At 56.9% G+C, this 19,538-nt stretch overlaps 4 protein-coding genes across 4 annotated transcripts; 2 read left to right on the top strand and 2 right to left on the bottom strand.

Annotated features, from left to right (window-relative positions):
* Nucleotides 1-2,364: 2,364 nt before the first annotated feature.
* On the bottom strand, nucleotides 2,365-6,147 carry CHGG_10315 (uncharacterized protein; the record flags this gene model as incomplete). The annotated part of the gene is made up of 8 exons (XM_001228241.1): nucleotides 2,365-3,367; nucleotides 3,428-3,585; nucleotides 4,245-4,812; nucleotides 4,876-5,069; nucleotides 5,339-5,391; nucleotides 5,457-5,478; nucleotides 5,631-5,863; nucleotides 5,937-6,147. The coding sequence occupies 8 exons, from the start codon at nucleotides 6,145-6,147 to the stop codon at nucleotides 2,365-2,367; spliced, it is 2,442 nt and encodes an 813-aa protein (XP_001228242.1).
* Nucleotides 6,148-6,859: 712 nt separating this feature from the next.
* Nucleotides 6,860-7,884, top strand: CHGG_10314 (uncharacterized protein; the record flags this gene model as incomplete). The annotated part of the gene is made up of 2 exons (XM_001228240.1): nucleotides 6,860-7,641; nucleotides 7,704-7,884. The coding sequence occupies 2 exons, from the start codon at nucleotides 6,860-6,862 to the stop codon at nucleotides 7,882-7,884; spliced, it is 963 nt and encodes a 320-aa protein (XP_001228241.1).
* A 198-nt stretch (nucleotides 7,885-8,082) lies between these two features.
* CHGG_10313 (uncharacterized protein) lies at nucleotides 8,083-9,276 on the bottom strand (the record flags this gene model as incomplete). Its single annotated transcript, XM_001228239.1, has 3 exons — nucleotides 8,083-8,126; nucleotides 8,183-8,870; nucleotides 8,929-9,276. The coding sequence occupies 3 exons, from the start codon at nucleotides 9,274-9,276 to the stop codon at nucleotides 8,083-8,085; spliced, it is 1,080 nt and encodes a 359-aa protein (XP_001228240.1).
* A 982-nt stretch (nucleotides 9,277-10,258) lies between these two features.
* CHGG_10312 (uncharacterized protein) lies at nucleotides 10,259-18,625 on the top strand (the record flags this gene model as incomplete). Its single annotated transcript, XM_001228238.1, has 11 exons — nucleotides 10,259-11,054; nucleotides 11,184-12,140; nucleotides 12,242-13,053; nucleotides 14,015-14,110; nucleotides 14,229-14,470; nucleotides 14,587-14,899; nucleotides 14,982-16,808; nucleotides 16,874-17,639; nucleotides 17,693-17,943; nucleotides 18,023-18,251; nucleotides 18,366-18,625. The coding sequence occupies 11 exons, from the start codon at nucleotides 10,259-10,261 to the stop codon at nucleotides 18,623-18,625; spliced, it is 6,549 nt and encodes a 2,182-aa protein (XP_001228239.1).
* Nucleotides 18,626-19,538: the final 913 nt, after the last annotated feature.

Here is a 19,538-nt window from a genome sequence, read left to right as displayed (position 1 = left end):
TGTGGGAATCGGTGGTGTGCCGACAAGCGACTTTTCAGACCTCGCCGGCCTTCGCTTTGACTCTTCCATATCAAGTACTCTGCCATCTTCCTTCTCGGTTCTTGGAGTTTTTAGAAATAGCGATAACTACTACACTTAGCGCCCATCCACAGCAAGTCGACCCCCCGTCCGATTACATTGTTCCTGAAGGAAGACACCGTCCGAAGCCGTCATTGGATGGCTGCATCCGTGCAGTTGGTCAATGGATGGATGGCCCTCCTTTTTGGCCGCGCCAGCCTTGACGCCACGCAGGCGCCTCTTCCTGCAGCCGAAAAGCTGTCCGAAGTGGGACAAGAGTGGTCGAACCCGAGTCGGCCGGGGAAGCTGCAGGACGTTGCTGCTGCTGTTGTTGTTATTTTATTCCCCAGAGTTGGGGCGCCACATGGCAGCTTCTTAGCATTCGAATTTAGGAGGATAGATGACGGCATCTCGGAGCCCTGGACGCATCCAGCACCCCATGTGGCCAGCTTTCCCCTTGTGACCACGGCGAGTAAAACCACTGATGGGTAAATCACAGAATAGTTAGATGCGATGCAGTTCGTTGCCGTCGACCTGCATGGAGCGTTTCCCGGCCGACATTGCTCCTTTTGTTGAGCCGGAGCAATCTATGCAGTCCCATCCCAGCGGCAGCTCATGGAGCGAAGCCGATGGTGATAGGCGTCGCGATGCTGCCGATACCCTTGTTGATGTCCCCAACCCGCACACACGAAGGCTTGTTGCAGCTTACATCTCAGCTTCGTCGGACGCGTCAGAAAAAGGCCGATAACCCCCGGCTGACGGTGGCATCTTGCAGTCGCATCGCAGTGTCTCGTCGACGATCAGTCCCGATTCGGACCCGTGTGGATGCAACCTTCCTCGGCAAAACCAGGGGTTCTCGAGGCTCCGGCATGTGGGGGAGGAGCTTCAGATCTTGACCCTGGGATATCCAGATTGTTGATCGACTTCCAAGCTTGTCTTTCTCCACTGCTCTTCTTACGGCAGATATCTTTTGCTACCGGAACTCTGTGGAACTGTGAGAACAAGCGGCAGACAGGAGCCGCATGACGAGCGATTAACCGCCCCCTGGCAGCGGGCTTGCATCTGGCTGATCAGCGGTGAACCAACCATCCGGGCGGGAGGTGTCCCGAACAGGCAACTCTCCAGTTGTTAGTGGACTCGGATCCATCCAGCAAACGCCAAACTGTAACTGCTTAGCCCGCTACGGTCTCACCATATTCTCCAGCCAATGGACAAAGTTGTCAGCTTTTCTCTCGTCCCAAGTATCAGCTTCAAGACGTCCGGCCGAGGCACAACCCAGTGGCACTCACCTTGGCACAGCATTTGCCAGACGTCACACGAGGCTAGTACCCGCTACCGCGTTTGATCACGGACGCGGGAGGGGTCTTCCGAAAACCTGGTTTGCCTGTCATCCTGGCCCTGTCTTAGCAGGTCCTGCTATAAGCTGAAAACCACCCAAACCGATTTCGGTCTTAGGTCAGAAACTATATCTTGCGCACCCGAGACCACACCACGGGTGATCTTCGACGGGATGCGATCTCCACTTAGGACGACACGGATCCATCCGTAGCGAGTCATGGCCGTGCTGGACACGAGGGCTATGGTATCCGTACATACAGTCGAAGTTTGCGCGACCTGCGGCTTGGGATCTCGGATGGAGCCGACTGTGATAGGCGTGTCTGTGTTTGCGTCCTCGTCATGTACATGGGGCAATGGCGGTGTCTAAACTTTGTGCAATCATACTTTACACTAAATATCAAACGCCAAACCCGTCGGCTAAGATGCGTTCCAAACGCTCGGGACGCCGGGTTGTGACCCTGGCAACGCCTAAATCTGGGCGTTGAAGGCTGATTTTGCTTTTGTTGGGAACAACCATATTACGTACGCACCCACTAACGAGGTAATATGATTGTTTGTGGGAAATAATTATTGTAGACAACCGACCGGCGTATCTTTTGGCTTGACGGTTTACTATGAGGCTACCTATGTACATGATTTGAGCCTCCATTAACTCTATTTGTTGGGATTCTCTTTTGTTACAAAACGTTTGTTAGACAAATAGTAAAACATGGACCATTTGGGCGTAGAGTAAGTGACTTGAAACGGTAACATGGGGTTTCTGCCATGCCAACCCACCCTACAATCCAACTCAATGCCATGTGGGCGGACGTAGATTGCTATGTATTGTACGGGTTCTCGGTGTACCTCGACCGCATCTCTTTACGGGTCAAGTTAAACAAGTTCCTGTGGCCCTTGTCGTGGCTGCTACCAGCGTAGGAGACTGAAGTCAAATCTCTTACTTGTCTAGCACCATCCCCATCGAGCCCTCTATCTCGGCTTCACAAACCGCGTCCCCAGCTTCCCCGTCGACAAGAACCCCCTATTGCCCATCTCACTCCGCCACCCAATCTGCAATATCCCAAACGCCACCCGGCCATCCACCTCCTCCACAGCCCCCGCCGCATCCTCCTCAATCACAAAGCAAACCTGCTCCGTCTCCCCCGGCAACAACACCGGCCTCATCCTCCCCACCCCCCCATTACCGCCAGTACCGCCACCACCACCACTCTCCCAATTGCAATCCTCATACCCCAAACCCCTCTCCAGCTCCAAACCGACCTTCTCCAGCATCAACCCCTCCTTCCCACAATTCTCCAACTGCGCCTCGAGCACCCAGCGGCGGCGGCCCGACGCCGGATCCGCGGGGGGCAGCGCGCCCGGCTTGGTGCGCACGATCAGCGAAGGCTTGCACACGAACTGGTACAGCTTGCGGAAGGTGCGCGTGCGGCCCGAGAGCTCGCTGGCCTCGTAGTAGGACACGGTCACGGCCAGCACGTGGTTGCCTTCTTCTTTGAGGTCGAAGGAGAGGATCTTTTGGAGGGTTTGGTGCGGGGAGAGGTCGGTGCCGGGGCCGGTTTCGGTTGTGGCGGTGGTGGTGTCGCCCGGGGTGGTTGTGGGTGTGGGGGGGGATGGTGGGGTGAGCGGGAGCGTGAGGGCGGTTGCTGAGGAGGGTGTCTTCATTTCGGCCTCGATGCGCACATCGCGGATGGTTTTGGCTGCTAACGCGGCTGGGTTGTCGTCCGGGATGTCGTGGTTCGCGCAGAGCGTGCAGCTGAATGTTTCGCCGACGTAGGCGGAGCCGAAGGACGGGGGGAGGTTGAGGATGGGGCTTAGGACGAAGGGCGTCGGGTTCGTGGGGACGTCGTTGAGGCCATTTGAGCTGTAGGCGAGGGAGGCGGGGATGGGTGGTTGGTGGGAGATGGGACCGTCGAAGGGGGAGGAGAAGGGCGGTTGGAAAGGGTATTGGGCGACGAGGGATGGGCGGGAGAGCCTATGTTGGCCTTGTTTGAGTGATTGTAAACTTACAGATCTGATATGGATGGTGACTTACCGTAGCACCTTCAAAGATACCGAGTGCGGTTCCTTGACCGCATCATGGGACGGGTATCGTTGGTGGCTCATCGTGGGTGACCATGGCGATGCACCGTGACATAGCGGGGTGGAGTTGGAGAGTTGGAGGATGGGGAGCTGGAGCACCCTGTGCCCCACCTAAATTTTGGGGCTGCTTGCTTAGCCCAAAGCACGGGCTTTCAATCCATGCTCGGGGGCACTTGATGCTTGCTTCACTGAGAAGGTACCTATCACGCGACAGCAGCATCGACCCGTTTTTGGGGACTGGGTCAACATGCCTCCGCAGCGCCAGGTTTTCAGAGAGAAGATTATTGGTAGCCACCAGGCGAACCTGATGGTTCAACGGTTTGATAGATGTAGGCCACCTAGATCTACGAAAATGAGAATCAGGCAATTTTCCTAGGAGACATTGATTGGCCCCCAAGCCACCGTTCACACCTGCAACTCCTTACGCCCAATATCAGCAGAGGTAGCAGCTTTGAATCATCAAGACTCAAAGCTGCCGCAAAACCAAAGCTGGAAAAAGCCTGAACAATATATAAATCACCACGAGATGCAAGGCTAACGTGGGAAAAGGACAGCCCAAACCATGGATCATATCTCTTGTCTCCTCTTCCTTGGTGCTTCCTCACCAGCAGGAAATAGCGCCACTAGGCGGAGATGGCTTTAGCGTGCGCTTGCGAACGTACTTGTTCTTGATTCAAACGTCGAAAGCGGGACTCAAAGCCCGGGCGGCGGAGGGACCTGGATAGCTGACATTAGCGGCGAGACTTCAACACTCTATCGGTGAAACATACCGCACTGTAGCCAGTCGCACCTGGCGGCCCTGACGGAGGGGGCGGCGGGGGAGCCGCAGAAGGAGGGGGAGGAGGCGGGGCAGCCTCGCTCGGGGGCGGCGGCGGCGGGGATGCCGAAGCGCCGGGAGCACCAGGAGCACCAGGAGCAGCGCTTGCCTGGCCGGCCTGGCCAGCCTGAGCAGCCGCCCACTGCTGGTACATCTGGACATATGCCTGGTAACCACCATAGGCTGCATACGGATCAGCAGTACCGTAATATTGGGCATACTGAGCGGCATAGTCGGCGGCCGACGTCGGAGTGCCAGTCGAGGTGGGTGGCGTGGCCGAAGCGCCAGCTCCAGGCGCAGGGGAGTTGCTGTAACTGTGGCTGCTGTTCTGATGGTGGCTATCCCGATTGTAACCTTGGTACGAGTCACCACCACCCCGGCCGCCGTAGCCACCACCACCTCCACCGCCGCCGTAGTTGCGGGGCGGTCGGCTCTTGAACTCCTCGTATTGCTCCCTGACATTGGCAAGAAGGTCTTCACAGAGCTCCTTGGCTTTCTGCACCTTCTCGGGATCCGGGCCCCTGTACCATGTTAGTTCATCCCAGGATGACCCGACCGAATCAACTTACGCAACATGCAAAAACATATCCTCGTCGCTCTCTCTGCCAGTCGAGGCCTCCATATAGCCTGAACCCCGGCCCTTGATCTGGACGCGGCAGGTGGTTTCTTGCTGAATATGCTTGACATAGGCACCGCCATGTCCCACAACCTGGGCGCGGAGGTTAAACCCCGGCACTGACTCGAGGTTGATCGGGATTTTCTCCTCGGGCCATTTGCGCTATTCACAGTTAGCTAGCGGCAAGGGAACGGAAACACTTCTACGTACCCGGCCAAACTCGTCGCGCTCAACTGGTGCCTGTTCCTGGTCCCGGCGGCGGAATCGGCGTTCATCGACAAGCTGGGGGAGTTCCTGCTTCATCATTTCCTCGATCTTGGCAACAGCTTTATCCAGGCCTTCCTTTGACGTGCTGGTAACATGAAGGTATAACGGGGGGTTCTGTGGGTGTGGGTCAGCTCGGGGCCCGAAGAAACGGCCGGGTAACATACCGCCGGGGTAGCCATATTCTTGTCGGGGTAGTAGTTTCCACGGGTGGTGACATCTTTGAAAATAAACTAGTTAATCGGTGTCCTTTTAACAACAGTTGAAGGTTCAAGGTTGGCGTACCAGCACCAGTTTCTTCTTTAATCTAAATCAAGCAGCCGAGGTCAGCAGATGCAAAAGAGGGTGTGCCTGTGAGAGCTATCGTGCTTCGAGTAAGCAAGACTGTCCCGCACAAAAGCGTCACGGAGGCCATGACACGGAGCTGATGGATCAGTTTGACAACCAAGGAGTAATTACCATTTTTTGCGTTGAGCCCTTCGTCAAGAGGTATCTGTTGCGCAAATCGTTGACCTCGATATCTTTGATATAATCCCCGTCGGAAATGTAAACCTCTCCGCTGATAGGGGCGGCGCCGGGGGCTGGTGAGGCATTGTTGCTAGTGACGGAGCTCGACCGGACAGGTGGGACATCGACGTGCTGGATCCCTTTGCGTGCCTGGAGTTGCGCATTGATCCGGGCAGCAGCCGCAGCTGTGACATGAATTAGTAACGAGCAATTGCGGGTGGGGTGGGCTGGTGAAGCATCGCGTGACAGGGACTTTACCAGCGGCAGCAGCGGGGTCTACGGGAGGCGACTTCGTGTCGGTGGGTGCATCGCGAGGCCTCGAAAGGGGGCTACGGTCCCGATCACGGCCAGAGTCGGGTTTCCTCGGTGGGGGTGAGCGAGAGCGGCGGTCGAACCGGGATCGTCGAGGTTCGGGCTCGGTCTGGTCAAATCGCGAGCGCTTCGCGCTGCGTCGCTCGATGTCGTCCATAAGTGTAATTTCTCGGCGTAATGCAATTATGACTAGGTCGATCAAGAACGTGAAATGAAGAAATAATGGTGATAAGAAGTGCTGCACATACGTGTTGTGCAATCGGTTGTCAGAGCACTACCACGAAAAAACACAGAAGAGTGCTGCTACTTTGAAAGGTCATGAATCTGGAAACTTTCTGCCACAGCCTGCAAAAGTCCAAAGCGCACAAGGCTGTTGGGCATGGTGCCAAGCCCATACCGTGTGATATTTCAATCTGCTCATGATCGCACTGTACCTGTTCAAGGCTGGGATTCATGACGATGAGCACGGGCACATCTCCTGTCGTTGGATCAGAGCCCCACAAGCCCGGAAGCGGCAGATGGTTTCTCCTCTCCATCGGCCCAGCCTTATCTCGAAATTCCCGGCGAGGGCCAGCGATGAAAACCCCACCCATGCACCGGACTCGGAGCTGGGTCTGGACTTGAAGCTAGGGAATTGGCCAATGCAAGTTTGCCTCTCCACAAACCGGCGTTGCTTCCCGCGGTGTGACAAAGATCGTTTAACCAGCGGTCGGAAACTTTTATCCTTCCCCTTCGTCTCTATTGAGGTGTAAGGTGACTCACTGAGCGACCATTTCCATTAATATTGAAACAACGGCTCGATTCCAGATAGAGCTTGGGACCTTATTTCCCCCAACAAACGGCCCTCCGGCCTGGATTTATTCGCAAAGATGGCATCTCGTAGCCTCTTTGCCTCCTCGCCGGCGTGGCGCAGGTTAGCGACGCAAGCTCGAGGTGTCCCCCGCGTGGCACCATCCATCACCACCCGCAACTCCAGCTCGACCTCGGCCATTGCGTACAAGGCCATCCGCCGTCGACAAGCCCCCCTCCCCGTTGACCAGCCCCCAGCGTGGTCCGCCCAAGCGGCCGTCTCGAACATCCTCTACGAAACCCCGACTCCCTCCGCCGCCCCCCCCAAGAGACACATCCTCAACTGTCTCGTACAGAACGAGCCCGGTGTGCTCTCGCGCGTCTCCGGTATCCTAGCAGCCCGCGGCTTCAACATCGACTCGCTTGTGGTCTGCAGCACCGAGGTGGTGGATCTCTCGCGCATGACTATCGTGCTCACGGGTCAGGACGGCGTCGTTGAGCAGGCGCGGCGGCAACTGGAGGACCTCGTCCCCGTCTGGGCCGTGCTGGACTACACGGGGTCCCCACTTGTGCAGCGGGAGCTGATCTTGGCCAAGATCAACATCCTCGGCCCCGAGTACTTTGAGGAGCTTCTCGCTCACCACCGTGAGATGGCGGCGGAAAGCCCCAACGGCGAAGGCAACGGCCAGGAGGTTAGCGACGCGAGCCTCGTGGAGGCGGCCAAGGACTTCCACCCGAGCAAGCTTGTTGCCAGTGAGGCGCTCCGCCACAAGCACGAACACCTAAAGAGCATCACCTATTTCGCTCACCAATTCGGCGGCAAGGTTCTGGATATTAGCACTAACAGTTGTATTGTCGAGGTGTAAGTCAAGCCACAATCTCTGCCAAGCCTTTCTGACTCATTCTAATCACTGTCTGCTCCAGATCTGCGAAGCCGTCCAGGATAGATTCGTTCCTCAAGCTTATTGCTCCCTTTGGCATTCTGGAGTCGGCGCGCACGGGTCTCATGGCTCTGCCTCGCTCTCCTCTATACGGGCCTGACGAGGATACTCACGTGAAGGAGGCGGATGATGTTGTCGACTACAGCCAGCTTCCCCCTGGCTAAATAATACGGTGTGGCGTAGGTTGGGAAAATATATTGGTCATGTATCAATGGGCAACTGTTTTGAGGTGACTCAAAGTAATTGATCAATGTGAAACCTATTCTGGTATTGTGAACTTTTTGGCCCCCGGCACCGAAAACCACGCCTGCTTCGAGTTGGAAGCAATCTGTAAATTGAAGCATAAACCCGTTGCAACCCCTTTATAGGATCTTGCCCTTGTTGACCACAAAGGCTTCCAAGGCGGCTGCAATATTTGGTTAGCTGAGTCTTCGCGGGTGGGATTCCCAAAGCAGCACCTACCAGCAGCGGCCCATAGCCTGTTCTCGGCCTCGGGGAAGACAAGTGACCTAGAGCCATAAAAGACCTCGTCTTCGACCTCCTCCGGGTGCCTCGGCAGGCAGTGCATGAACTTCCAGTCGGGCTTCGCGCCGCCGCGCTTGGCCAGCTCGTTAGTGATCTGGTACCCGGCGAATGCCTTCATCCTCTTCTTGCTCTCCTCCTCCTGGCCCATCGACACCCACGTGTCGGTCACCAGGATGTCGGCGTCCCGGATCGCCTCCTCGGGCACCTGCGTCTCGGTCAGGCGGCCGGGGCTGGCCACGCCCTCGCCCGCCGCCAGGATCACCTGCTTCATCGCCGCGGGGATGCCGTACCCGGCCGGCGACGCCACCGCGATGTCCAGCCCCATCTTGACGCACCCGATCGCCAGGTCGAAGAGCACGTTGTTGGAGTCGCCCACCCACGCCACCTTGAGCCCTTCGAGCCCGAGGCTGGCGTCCGAGGGGGTACGTCCCGGGAAGCTCTCGTGGATGGTCTGGAAGTCGGCGATCGTCTGCAGCGGGTGGTAGTCGCTGGAGAGCGCGTTGATGACGGGCACGGAGGAGTGCGCCGCGAGGTCGGCGACTTCCTTGTGCGCGCCTACGCGGGCTACCATGCAGGAGGTCATGGATGAGATCACGACTGAGGTGTCGTACAGGGATTCGTTTACCTGGGTGGCCGGTTAGTGTCGGGAGAGAAGGGGGTTAGTTCGGATGGTCTGCACGTACGCCCAGTTGGATGTCATCCTTGCCCAGAAACATGGGATGACCACTCATCATTTGCACAGCTGCTTCTGTCGAGACACGGGTCCTGGTGCTGCGCTTGTTGAACATCATGGCCACCGTCTTGCCTGTTAAGGAGCCGTGGAGCGGTTTCGGAGGTTGCTCGCCGGCAGCGAAAGCGGCCTTGACGGCGGCCTTGTGAGATGACGCATTGAGAACGAGTTTTGTGAACTCGGCTGGGCTGAGGTCGCTAATGGACAGGAGATGCCTGGGCCCGGAGGCGCTAGATAGAGATCGGGTTTGGATATGAGCCATGGCGGATTTTATGGTGCGGCAAGCAGCGCGCGAAGACATGACGGTAGTTAAAAATCACTTGAAATTCTTCAAGGGATATTTGGGGGGAAGCTCCTAATTGTTGAAGCTTAGATGTTTAGAGAACAAAGCGAAGCCAAAAGGGCCTCCTGTGATCGCAGGGGCTTGTTGTTTTGTACACGGTCGACACGTCGCCGTGAGTCAGTGAATTCAAGACCCAGAAAAAAAGAAGCCACAACCTTATAGGTAGGTGACTCGCCGAAGTCGCTAGCCTGGGGGAGCTTGACCCTGGAGGTCTCACCAGTTAGATTTTACACGTTTCCATCTCTATTTCCAGACTCAAATAAATTCTAATCAACAATCATATACACCACATAGAATGCCGCATAGTTCATAGCGATTTGCTGAACTCACAAGTATCTTGTAATCCCAATCAAGCGAAAAGTGAAGGAGTCAACTCTTCACACGACCTCCTGGGCGGTTCCCGAAAATTGTTGAATTAGCGTTTCTTGGTGTTGGATTGACACTGTGGGCTGACGAATTAACGGAGAATCATTGGACATTGGATCTCCACTCTGGGGTTGGGGCCGGGGTTGGAAAGCCGACCCTGGTCTGGCGTTGGGGCGGCCAGCTGGGTCTCTTTCCAACCAATGGGCGCTGCTTCGCTCGACAGAAGAGGCGACAGCCCGACAAGGCGCCATGTTTCAGCCGGCCTTGCCAGCGAAACGTGCGCCACGGAACCATCCAACAACCAACCCCATCGCCATCCACATCATCACTATCTTGTCGTCATTACACACTCCACTCGCTCTAGCGCCTACCTCCATCTTCCTCGCACACGATCAATTGTCTCAAGTAATCACCGCACTTTCCGATCTGAGCCGGACAACCGCAATGTCCCCCATCTGAGCGAACGATTGCATCAGTATAGCAGCTCACTGGTCTAACGACAGCCTTCGGGCACCCCACGCTTTCGTTTCTCCCCTCTTCCTGATACCATTTGGTATTGTCGGAGTCCGCCGAGATGGCCGACTCAGAGCAGGCACCCCTTCTTTCTGCCGAGGGCAACCGCAAGAGCAACAACAACGGCCCTGAGTCTCGCGAACCCGAAGACTCGTTCGAGTCAACCCCGCTATTGTCTAGCTCGGCCGCAACATTACAGTACGATGACGAACAGGATGACGACCATGACGGCGACTCGGCGTCCATCACTTCGCGTGCCACAAACACATCATCCGTCAAGTCTACCAAGAGCAAACAAATACGATGGCCATCTATTATTGCCATGATTGTCTTGGCACTCGGCGCGCTTGCGATCATGATCCTCGCGTTCATTGTTCCCACCGCCGTCGAAGAGTATGCGAAACAAGCGGTCGTTCTCGAACCTACAAATCTGTCCCTCGAGTCTATCACAGCCAACGGTATCCGAGCGAGGATACAGGCTAACTTCCGGCTGGACGCACAGCGTGTCGTGAACGAGCACGTTAGGCGGATCGGCAGGGCAGCCACGTGGGTCGTGGGAGAGCTCGGGACAGAGGAGACGAAAATCAATGTCTACCTACCCGAGTATAAGGATGTTCTACTCGGTACTGCCGCCGTGCCTCCCCTGAGCGTCAGCATCGTGGACGGTCGCAACAACGCGGTGGATTTTGTGGCCGACCTCGCTCTGGGCGATGCTGAGGGCATTCGGTCGATCGCGAACGAGTGGTTGGAGGGAAGGCTGAAGACTGTCCGCGTCCGAGGGCAGGCCGATATCCAACTCAGGGCGGGCATCATTCCGCTGGGAACACACTCCGTTGTGGAGTCACTTACATTTGAAGGTCAATCCCTCTATCAGTCATTCGCCTCCCTGTACCTCGGAGAGAAGTCTCTATTTTGAGTCTCTGGCAGAATGTTACATGGTTGCTATGGCCCTTATTGTTGTGAACTGTCGCTGATGAGTTGTGCAGGCAGCAAGTTGCCTCACATGCCGGAGTACAACATTACTAGGATGAATTTCAAGGACCAGCCTGTCCCCGGCGAGCGCAAAGCAATGGCAGCTGATGTCACGATCCAGTCCTTCAACAAGTATCCAATCTCTGTGGACATTCCCGAGCTTGGCTTCGAGATTCTCCTCCCTGGATGCAGCCCTGCCAATCACCCCATCCTCGTGGCTACCGCGACGACCAACGGCGTAGCCGTGCGCCCGCACGCAGACGTACTTGTGAATGCTCATAGCCTCATTAAAAAGCTGCCCAACTCACTCACCCGCGTCTGTCCCAATTCGGACTCCTCGCCGCTTGACATGCTCTTCAAGAAGTATCTCGACGGCGAAACAGCAACCGCTCTCATCCGGGGCCAAAAGCACCCGGCCGGCGACACCCCGGGCTGGATCACGGATATCCTGTCCAGCGTTACCGTTCCTGTGCCGTTTCCTGGACGCTCTTTCGACAACTTGATTCGAAACTTCTCTCTGACCGATGTCCACTTCACCATGCCGGACCCTGCAGCAGAACCCGACGATCCCGACTCCAACCCACAAGTCTCGGGAAATATCGTGGTTCTCGCGGGGCTTCCTTCTGAGATGAACTTTTCGTTGAACGTCACCAACTTGCGGGCGAACGCGGATGTCTTCTACAAAGGAAAGAAGCTCGGAGAACTAAACCTGAAGGAGTGGCAAAAAGCGAACTCGACGCAAATACCAGCGAGGAAGCATCGCGAGGCTACCCTCAAGATCCAATCGCATATCAAGAACGCGCCACTCAACGTAACCGACGCCGACGTTATGACGGATGTTCTTCAGGCTCTTTTGTTTGGCGGGGACGTGGTGCTGAGCATCAAGGCTCTTGTGGACGTCAAAGTGCAGACGACTCTCGGCCAGCTCGTGGTGAAGGCGGTCCCTGCGGAGGGGAAGATTCCAGTAAAACGTCCGTCTCCTTTTTGATGATATCGTCAGTCGCCCGTGTTGGGATTGCTCTTCCGTCCACGGATCAGGTTAGGTCGGCAAACTAACACGGGCGTCGCGTAGCTCTCGGAAAGGATCTCCTAGGCGCTGCCGCACCCCAAGTCGGAAAGGTCGAGATCACCGACACAACTCCTGCCTCCCTTTCACTACATGCATTAATTAATATTACAAACCCAACGCCGTACTCGGCGCACATTCCTTTCATTATTTTACATGTCGAGAGCAACGGTACAATTATTGGCGAGGCGTTTGCAGAGAACTTGGATGTCAAACCAGGCAATAACACCAACCTACCCATCTCAGCAGTATGGAGTCCGTCAATGGGCGGCGAGGAGGGCCGCGAGCGTGGCCGCAATCTTCTATCGGAGTACATATCGGGCTACAATACCTCGGTCACCATTCGCACCCACCGCGGCAGCATCCCGTCCCTCCCGCTCATCGGCGAAGCCCTCTCCCGCCTTAACCTAACCCTCCCCGCACCCCGACTCCGCCTCCCCGGCGGGGATGATGACGATGACAACAAAGACGACGGCCGAAACTCCCAGCCGCACTTCATCCGCGACGCGACGTTCCACGTGCTCTCCTCGACCGCCACCTTCACGCTGGTCTCCCCCCTGCTGCACAACACCATCTACATCGACTCGGTCAACGCCACGGCACTGTACAACCACACGGAGCCCATCGGCCGCATCGAGTATTATGACCTGCCCTTTGCCGCGCCTCCCGGGTTTTCGGTCACCCCCAAGCTGCCCGTCGACTGGTCGCTGGACTCGGTCGGGTATGGCAAGCTCCGCGATGCGTTGGGCGGGACCATGAAGCTTGATGCGCGCGCTGTGGTGGGGGTGAGGTTGGGGGAGGTGGACGGAAAAGGTGTGGTATGTGGGGAGGGGGATTGGGGCGGGTGTTAGGTTGTGATTGCTTTTTGTTTCTTTTTGGCTCTTGTTCTTCTGGTCGTGCTAAGGCCTCGGAGAACGGGATGGGTGTCAGGGCTTGTTTGGTTTATTTTCTTTTGGGGGGATACGGAGTTCAATGAGAAGGGATACATGGATATGGGACGTGGGTTTCGGTTATTGCTACGCGTTACGGCGTGGGTTATAAAGGGCAAGGGACAGAGAGGGTTACAGGACCTGTTTTTAAGATGCTAGGCGCATGGTATAGTACCTCCAGAATGTGTGTGAATACTCCAGATATCCCAGCACTTCTCATTGAGAGATGTCGTGACCTCAACCCGTACTTTTATTCTCGAATGTTTACACCAGTCAGGGGCAGCAACTCGCAACCCTTCCCCAACTCCATTGAAGTGATGCCAAGAGCCGCCTTCAAGTTTAGTGGGGTACCCCACGTCATAGGGGCCTCCCCGATCTGGCTCAATTGTGTCGGCTGACGCGCTTGTGAGAGCTGCACGTGTATCGTTAATGTCTTGCATGATGGAATTGCCTCTCAATGAGGGGTTACGTTGTATTCCTCGATATGTTCCGAAGCTGTGTTTTAAATAAGGTGTTCCTGAGAGCCAGAAAGAACGCGCGGCACCAGGGATTATCGGAGCTCTCTGAAGTTACCTTTAGTGGCGCAATTCCCTGTAAGACGGCCAAACGGCCTCCCTAAATCCGGCACGGCACGGCACGGCAGGCAAGCTGGTTTGTTCCACAACCACCACCACCACCAGGGCAGCTTGCGACATCGCTCCCTCCAGACCTAGCTAGGTAGCTCCCTACGAAAAAGATAGCTCGCCATTCCCTCTCGACGCCCGCAACCGAACCACGCGTGGCACGAACCCCGAACCGAACCGAACCGCGATGTCCTCGCAGGACACGCCCTACCGATAGAAATACACAGACAGCAGCCAGCAGGATGCGCGCCATCCTGCCGGGCAAGCCCGAGTCGCGGCTGCAGGCCCTAGCGACGGGATGCTGGGCGTCGAGGCGCATCACCGTGAGTAACCCCCCCTCCACCCCCCCCCCCCCCCTTATTTCCCAACCCTTCCCTCCCCCTCCCCCTTCCCGACACTCACCCACGCAACCAGCCCAGCTAACCCCGTGCCGCAACGCAGGTTTACATAACCGGCAATGCGCTCGCCATCCTGGGCCGCCCCGACCAGCTGCTACAGACCGTCTACGACGACGACCCCGACCCGCTGCAGGCCGTCGCGCTGGACGAGGCCTCGGGCAAGATTGCCGTGTGCACGCGCCGTGTTGTGAGGGTGTACAGGCCCCATTGGTGTGGGTGTGGGCTGGGAGAAGGAGGAGGAGGAGGTAGGGGCGCTGCAGTGGGCGCCTGCAGAGCTGTTTTGGGGTTGGTGATGGGGTGGTTGAAGAGGCGAGGGAGGGGGGGAGAGGCGGGGGAGAGGGGGATTGGCCCGCGGTGTCGCTGTCGTGGGGCGCGTCGGAGGAATTGCTCGTTGCGCATAGGAGTCTGGAGCTGTACCAGACGTCGTCGACGTTGGGGAAGCCAGAGTGTTCGTGGCGGAAACGGCTCGCCAACCCGGTCCGGCTGGCGAGTTTGTCCTACGACTCGGCGTATATCGCTTCGGTGGGGGAGTATGATCGGCTGGTGAAGGTCTGGCGGCGGTTGAGCTACGGCACGGGGGAGGTCCGGTTCGATTTCATCTACTTGAGGCATCCGCAGCCTGTGACGGGGATCCAGTGGCGGCGGTCCGCATCATGTCGACCAGACCATCGAGAATGCCCTGTACACGTTCTGCGCGGACAATGTGCTGCGCGTGTGGGTGGGTTCGGATAGCCATGGGCATCAGCACCTGCATTTGTGGGGGAATCTCGACCTGCGGGATGCTATCCCGAAACAGGAGCCCAAGTCCTCGAAGATGGAGGACGGTTCGCGCTGGGCGTTTGTTATGCATGGGGGAGATCTCGCCGCCGCGACCGAAAAGGCTGTCCAGGAGGGGACGCAAACAAAAGAGGGGGCTGCTGCGCTGGAGCATCTTATCAGTGTTGCAAATCGCAGCCCGGAGATTTGTGTTGTGCTAGACGGTCGGGGGCGCATGTCCGCGTGGGCCTTGGAGAACATCGGCTGCAAGACGAGCAAGTCCAATGTTTTCAACGTAGCCCACGTCACGTCCCCGGAGCTGGACTTTCTCAAGGGAAACTCAGGCTCGACGAGTCCACACGTTGAGGCTTATAGTTACTGTCATTCTGGTGGCCACTTGCACATCCTATTGCATTTCTTTGACGGGAGGGTTGAGGTCTACCGCGGCAATATTGCCGCTTTGTTTGACCGGAACCCGAAGAGGAGGCGGTTAACCCAACAGTGTCTCTGGACCGGGCATTCAAAGCCAATACGCAAGATTGTTCGAAACTTTAGCGGTAGGGCGATTGTCTCGCGGACGGAGCATGGGCAAGGCGTAATCTGGAAACACGAACTGGGCGCTACGCGGACCGGGCTCGCCCGGCAGGCGGTGATCCCCGAGCAGGGGCATATCCACCGGATGTGTCTCCTCAGAAACGGCCGATTCGTCGTCTTTCTTCGCCACGAGACTATCTCGTTGTGGGACTGCCGTCAGTCGGCGCCGGCGATGCTGGCCGAGCAGAAATACGATGTCCCTGGGAAACCACTATGTCTGTTGGTCCTCCCGAGGCACAAGGTCGAAGACTATACCACGGCGCATATCGCTACCATCACCTCTGAGAAAAAAGGAGTGGTTTGGGAGGTCAAGTTCCCCTTTTATTCCCGTACGCACTCGACGACCCCCAGTAGTACCAACGGAACCAAGCATCAACAACCCTCGATTCGCGAATTCGTCAAGTTCGCGCTCGAAGACGCCGGCGACCTCGCCTACGTCCTGCCCGTCGACCCGGCCGGCACCACCCCGCACGTCTCGGGCTTCCTCGACGTCTTCGCCCGAGACGTCGCCATCTCCTACACCCACTCCGGGCGCGTCGAGTTCTGGACCGCCCGCGTCGGCCACAGCGGCGACGGCGTCGAGTGGCTATCAACCTGCTCCATGGAGACCAGCGTCTCCAACCCGGCCCTCGTCAGCGGGAGCACACGAAAAAAAGCGGCGCTCGTCAACTCGGCGCGGTCCGCGCTCACCATCTGGGACATCCGCGGCGCGCGCCTCGAGTACACGCAGGACTTCGAGAACAGCCACACCATCCGCGACCTGGACTGGACCTCGACGCCCGACATGCAGTCCATCCTGGCCGTCGGCTTCCCGCACCGCGTGCTGCTGCTCTCCCAGATGCGCTTCGACTACCTCAACGAGGGCCCCGCCTGGGCCGCCATCCGCGAGATCTCCATCCGCGACTTCACGCCCCATCCCATCGGCGACTCGGTTTGGTTGGGTGACGGTCATTTGGTTATTGGTGCTGGTAACCAGTTGTTTGTGCAGGACCGCCGGTTTGATGCCGGCAGCTCGCTTGTTACGAGTCTACGGTTGCCGCAGCGCCGGGTCGGCCAAAAGCATTGGGATTTGTTTGAGGTGGTGCAGAGGCTGAATGGGCCGCTGCCGGTGTTTCATCCGCAGTTTTTGAGCCAGTGCATTCTGGCGGGGAAGATTGTCCTGGTGCATGCTATTCTGATGGCGCTGTATCGGACGCTTAAGTTCTGGGCCGAGGGGGATGAGCTGGATGACTATTTGGGCTTGCAGCTGGAAGACTTTTACGAGGTTGATCATGTGGGTTTTTTTTTATTTTCTTTTGTTCTTGCTTGCTACCCTGATGATTAACGGAGGCGCGATAGACTGGTGCTGACGCATGGCAGACCACCAAGACGTCGTCCAACAAGGACCCCGGGCAGTACCTGCAGCGGCGCATGTCGTACGACGACGGCGGCGACGAGCCCTTCTCGGAGGAGGTGGCGGCCGAGATCAACGAGCGGCTCACGCGCATCGACGTGGCGCAGCTGTCGGGCCACGAGCAGATCCAGCTGGTCGACATCATCGAGTGCGTCGGCCTGGTCGAGAAGCAGCGCCGCTCGCTCGACGAGAACGGCGCCCGCTTCGTGCTGTTTTTCAGGCAGCATGCTCTGCGCAAAGGCCGCACCAGCGAGATCCAGATGGGCTGGCGCGAGATCAATTGGGCGTATCATTCGACCAGTCAGGACGTGCTGGTGGATTTTGTGTCGAAACAGAGCCATGGGAAGATGCTATGGGAGAATGCGAGGGAGAGTGGTATTTTTATGTGGTTGGCCGATAACGCTGCGGTGGTAAGTTGTGTCGTTCCCGAAGTAAAAGGGAATGGGTTGCTGATAGGAGAGCAGAAAGCACAATTCGAGGTGATTGCTCGCAACGAGTATACCCAAAACGAGCTCAAGAACCCGATCGACTGCAGTCTCTTCTATCTGGCTCTGAAGAAGAAGACGGTTCTGCAGGGCCTGTGGCGCATGGCGACCTGGAATCGCGAGCAAGGCGCGACACAGAAGTTACTAGCAAACAACTTTGAGGATCCCAAATGGCGGACGACGGCACTGAAGAACGCGTACGCCCTGATGAGCAAGCGGCGCTTTGGTACGTCTCCCCTCTCCGCCTCGTCTCTCCCGTCTTTGACTAACAGCGGCCAGAATACGCGGCCGCCTTCTTCCTCCTCGCCGACCACCTCCACGACGCTGTCAACGTCTGCCTCAACCAGCTCAAAGACCTGCAACTCGCCATCGCGGTAGCACGCGTCTACGAGGGCGACACAGGCCCCGTGCTGCGGCGGCTCCTCGAGGAGGAAGTGCTCGCCATCGCGGCGCAGGAGGGCAACCGCTGGCTGGCGTCGTGGGCGTTTTGGATGCTGCACCGGCGGGACATGGCGGTGCGCGCGTTGATTGTGAGTACCAACGCCCGGGTGTCATTCCCAATACTGTCGTTGCTGCTATCGCCGTCCAGTTAACTAACTACCCCCACAGACACCCGTATACACCCTCCTCGAAACCCCGGGGTCACCGGACCCCCGCTCGCGGCTGTTCCTGACCGACGACCCGGCGCTGGTCATCCTGTACAGCCAGCTGCGGCAGAAGACGCTGCAGACGCTGCGCGGGGCCAGCAAGGTCACGCCCAAGGTGGAGTGGGAGTTTGTGCTGCACAATGCGAGGTTGTACGATCGCATGGGGTGTGATTTGTTGGGGCTGGATTTGGGTATGTTTTTTTTCTTTTTTTTTTGTGTGTTTTTGTGTCTGGTGTCCCCGCCCCCTTTGCATTTGTCAAGGTTTTTAGGCTTGGTTGTGGTTGCTGACTCGATGGTGGTGGTAGTGCGAAACTGGGAGTTCCTCCAACCTGCCGGACCCGCGGCCGGTTTGGGCGGGGAGGTGAACCCGCTGAGGCTGCTCCGGAGGAGGGAGTCGCTGGTTGTGGCCGATTTACCTGTGTCGTCACAGCAGCAACAGCAGCAACAACAGCAGAATGTGCCGGCGGAGATGAAGTCGGGTGGTCACTTGCCTAAACAGCAGCCGGCGCCGACGGTGTTTGAGGAGCCGGATGCGAATTCGCTATTGGATAGTTTTGGGTTTTGATAGGGAGGGTCAGGGGAGGAGTTTTATCTTTTTCAGTTTATTGGCTTACAAAGTGCCCGGGTCCGTTTTTAGTGTTGCATAGTTGGCGTACTTGGTGGTGTGTTTGGTGGTTGGTGTATCACTAGTTGTAACTGAATGGGTGCCGTGTTCTATGTAACTAGCTTGTAAAAGGAACATAGCAAGGCAGAGCACCAGATTATAGTTATGGAGAATTAAGTGCATGGTAAATTCAATCTACATGTATCGCACTTTTCTTTTTTATTGGCATTAACCATTCAGACAAACAGTGTGGGATGATAAAAGTGAGACAGAGAAGAGAACGGAGGGTTGAAGTCGGCGACTGCCTATGTACCTATTTCGGCTAGTGCCATATCACTCGAACGCGAATGAACCCTTGGAGTCAGCTGGCGGACAGGCGGCGGGGGTTTTATTAACGCCGGACTCTCGCCTGTTGATCATCACCCCAACCACTCAAGTAGGACAGTCAGCCATCAACCTACTGTGCATTATTCATCAACAAAACCACCCTCTTATTCATTCCCTCGAGTCGACTTCACTCGGCCAACACCATCACTATCCATGGAGTAGTAACGGGAATTCCCACCATCCTTTCATATTTCCCTTTCCCGGCGGATTCAACAGCCGCAACAACAACAACCATAACAACCATGGCGACCCTCTCCACCAAAGCAACCACCACCACCACCACCAACAACACCACCGCCACCGCCCAAGATGACACCAGCCCCCTCCTCTCCTCCTCCTCCCCACCACCCCCCTACGCATCATCCGCACCCTCACAAATAAAAATAAACAAAAAAGAAGGTAGGTTAGAACCAGGGGAAGGATAGCTAAACCAGACATACCGAGGACATATCCCACTATTGCGACTTAGAAGATAGTCTAGCATGAC

The sequence above is a fragment of the Chaetomium globosum genome, genomic scaffold (assembly GCF_000143365.1).
Source record: "Chaetomium globosum CBS 148.51 scaffold_7 genomic scaffold, whole genome shotgun sequence".
Lineage (NCBI taxonomy): Eukaryota > Fungi > Ascomycota > Sordariomycetes > Sordariales > Chaetomiaceae > Chaetomium > Chaetomium globosum.
The sequence above is the reverse complement of the archived record's forward strand: the minus strand, read 5'-3'. Positions and strand labels throughout refer to the sequence as shown.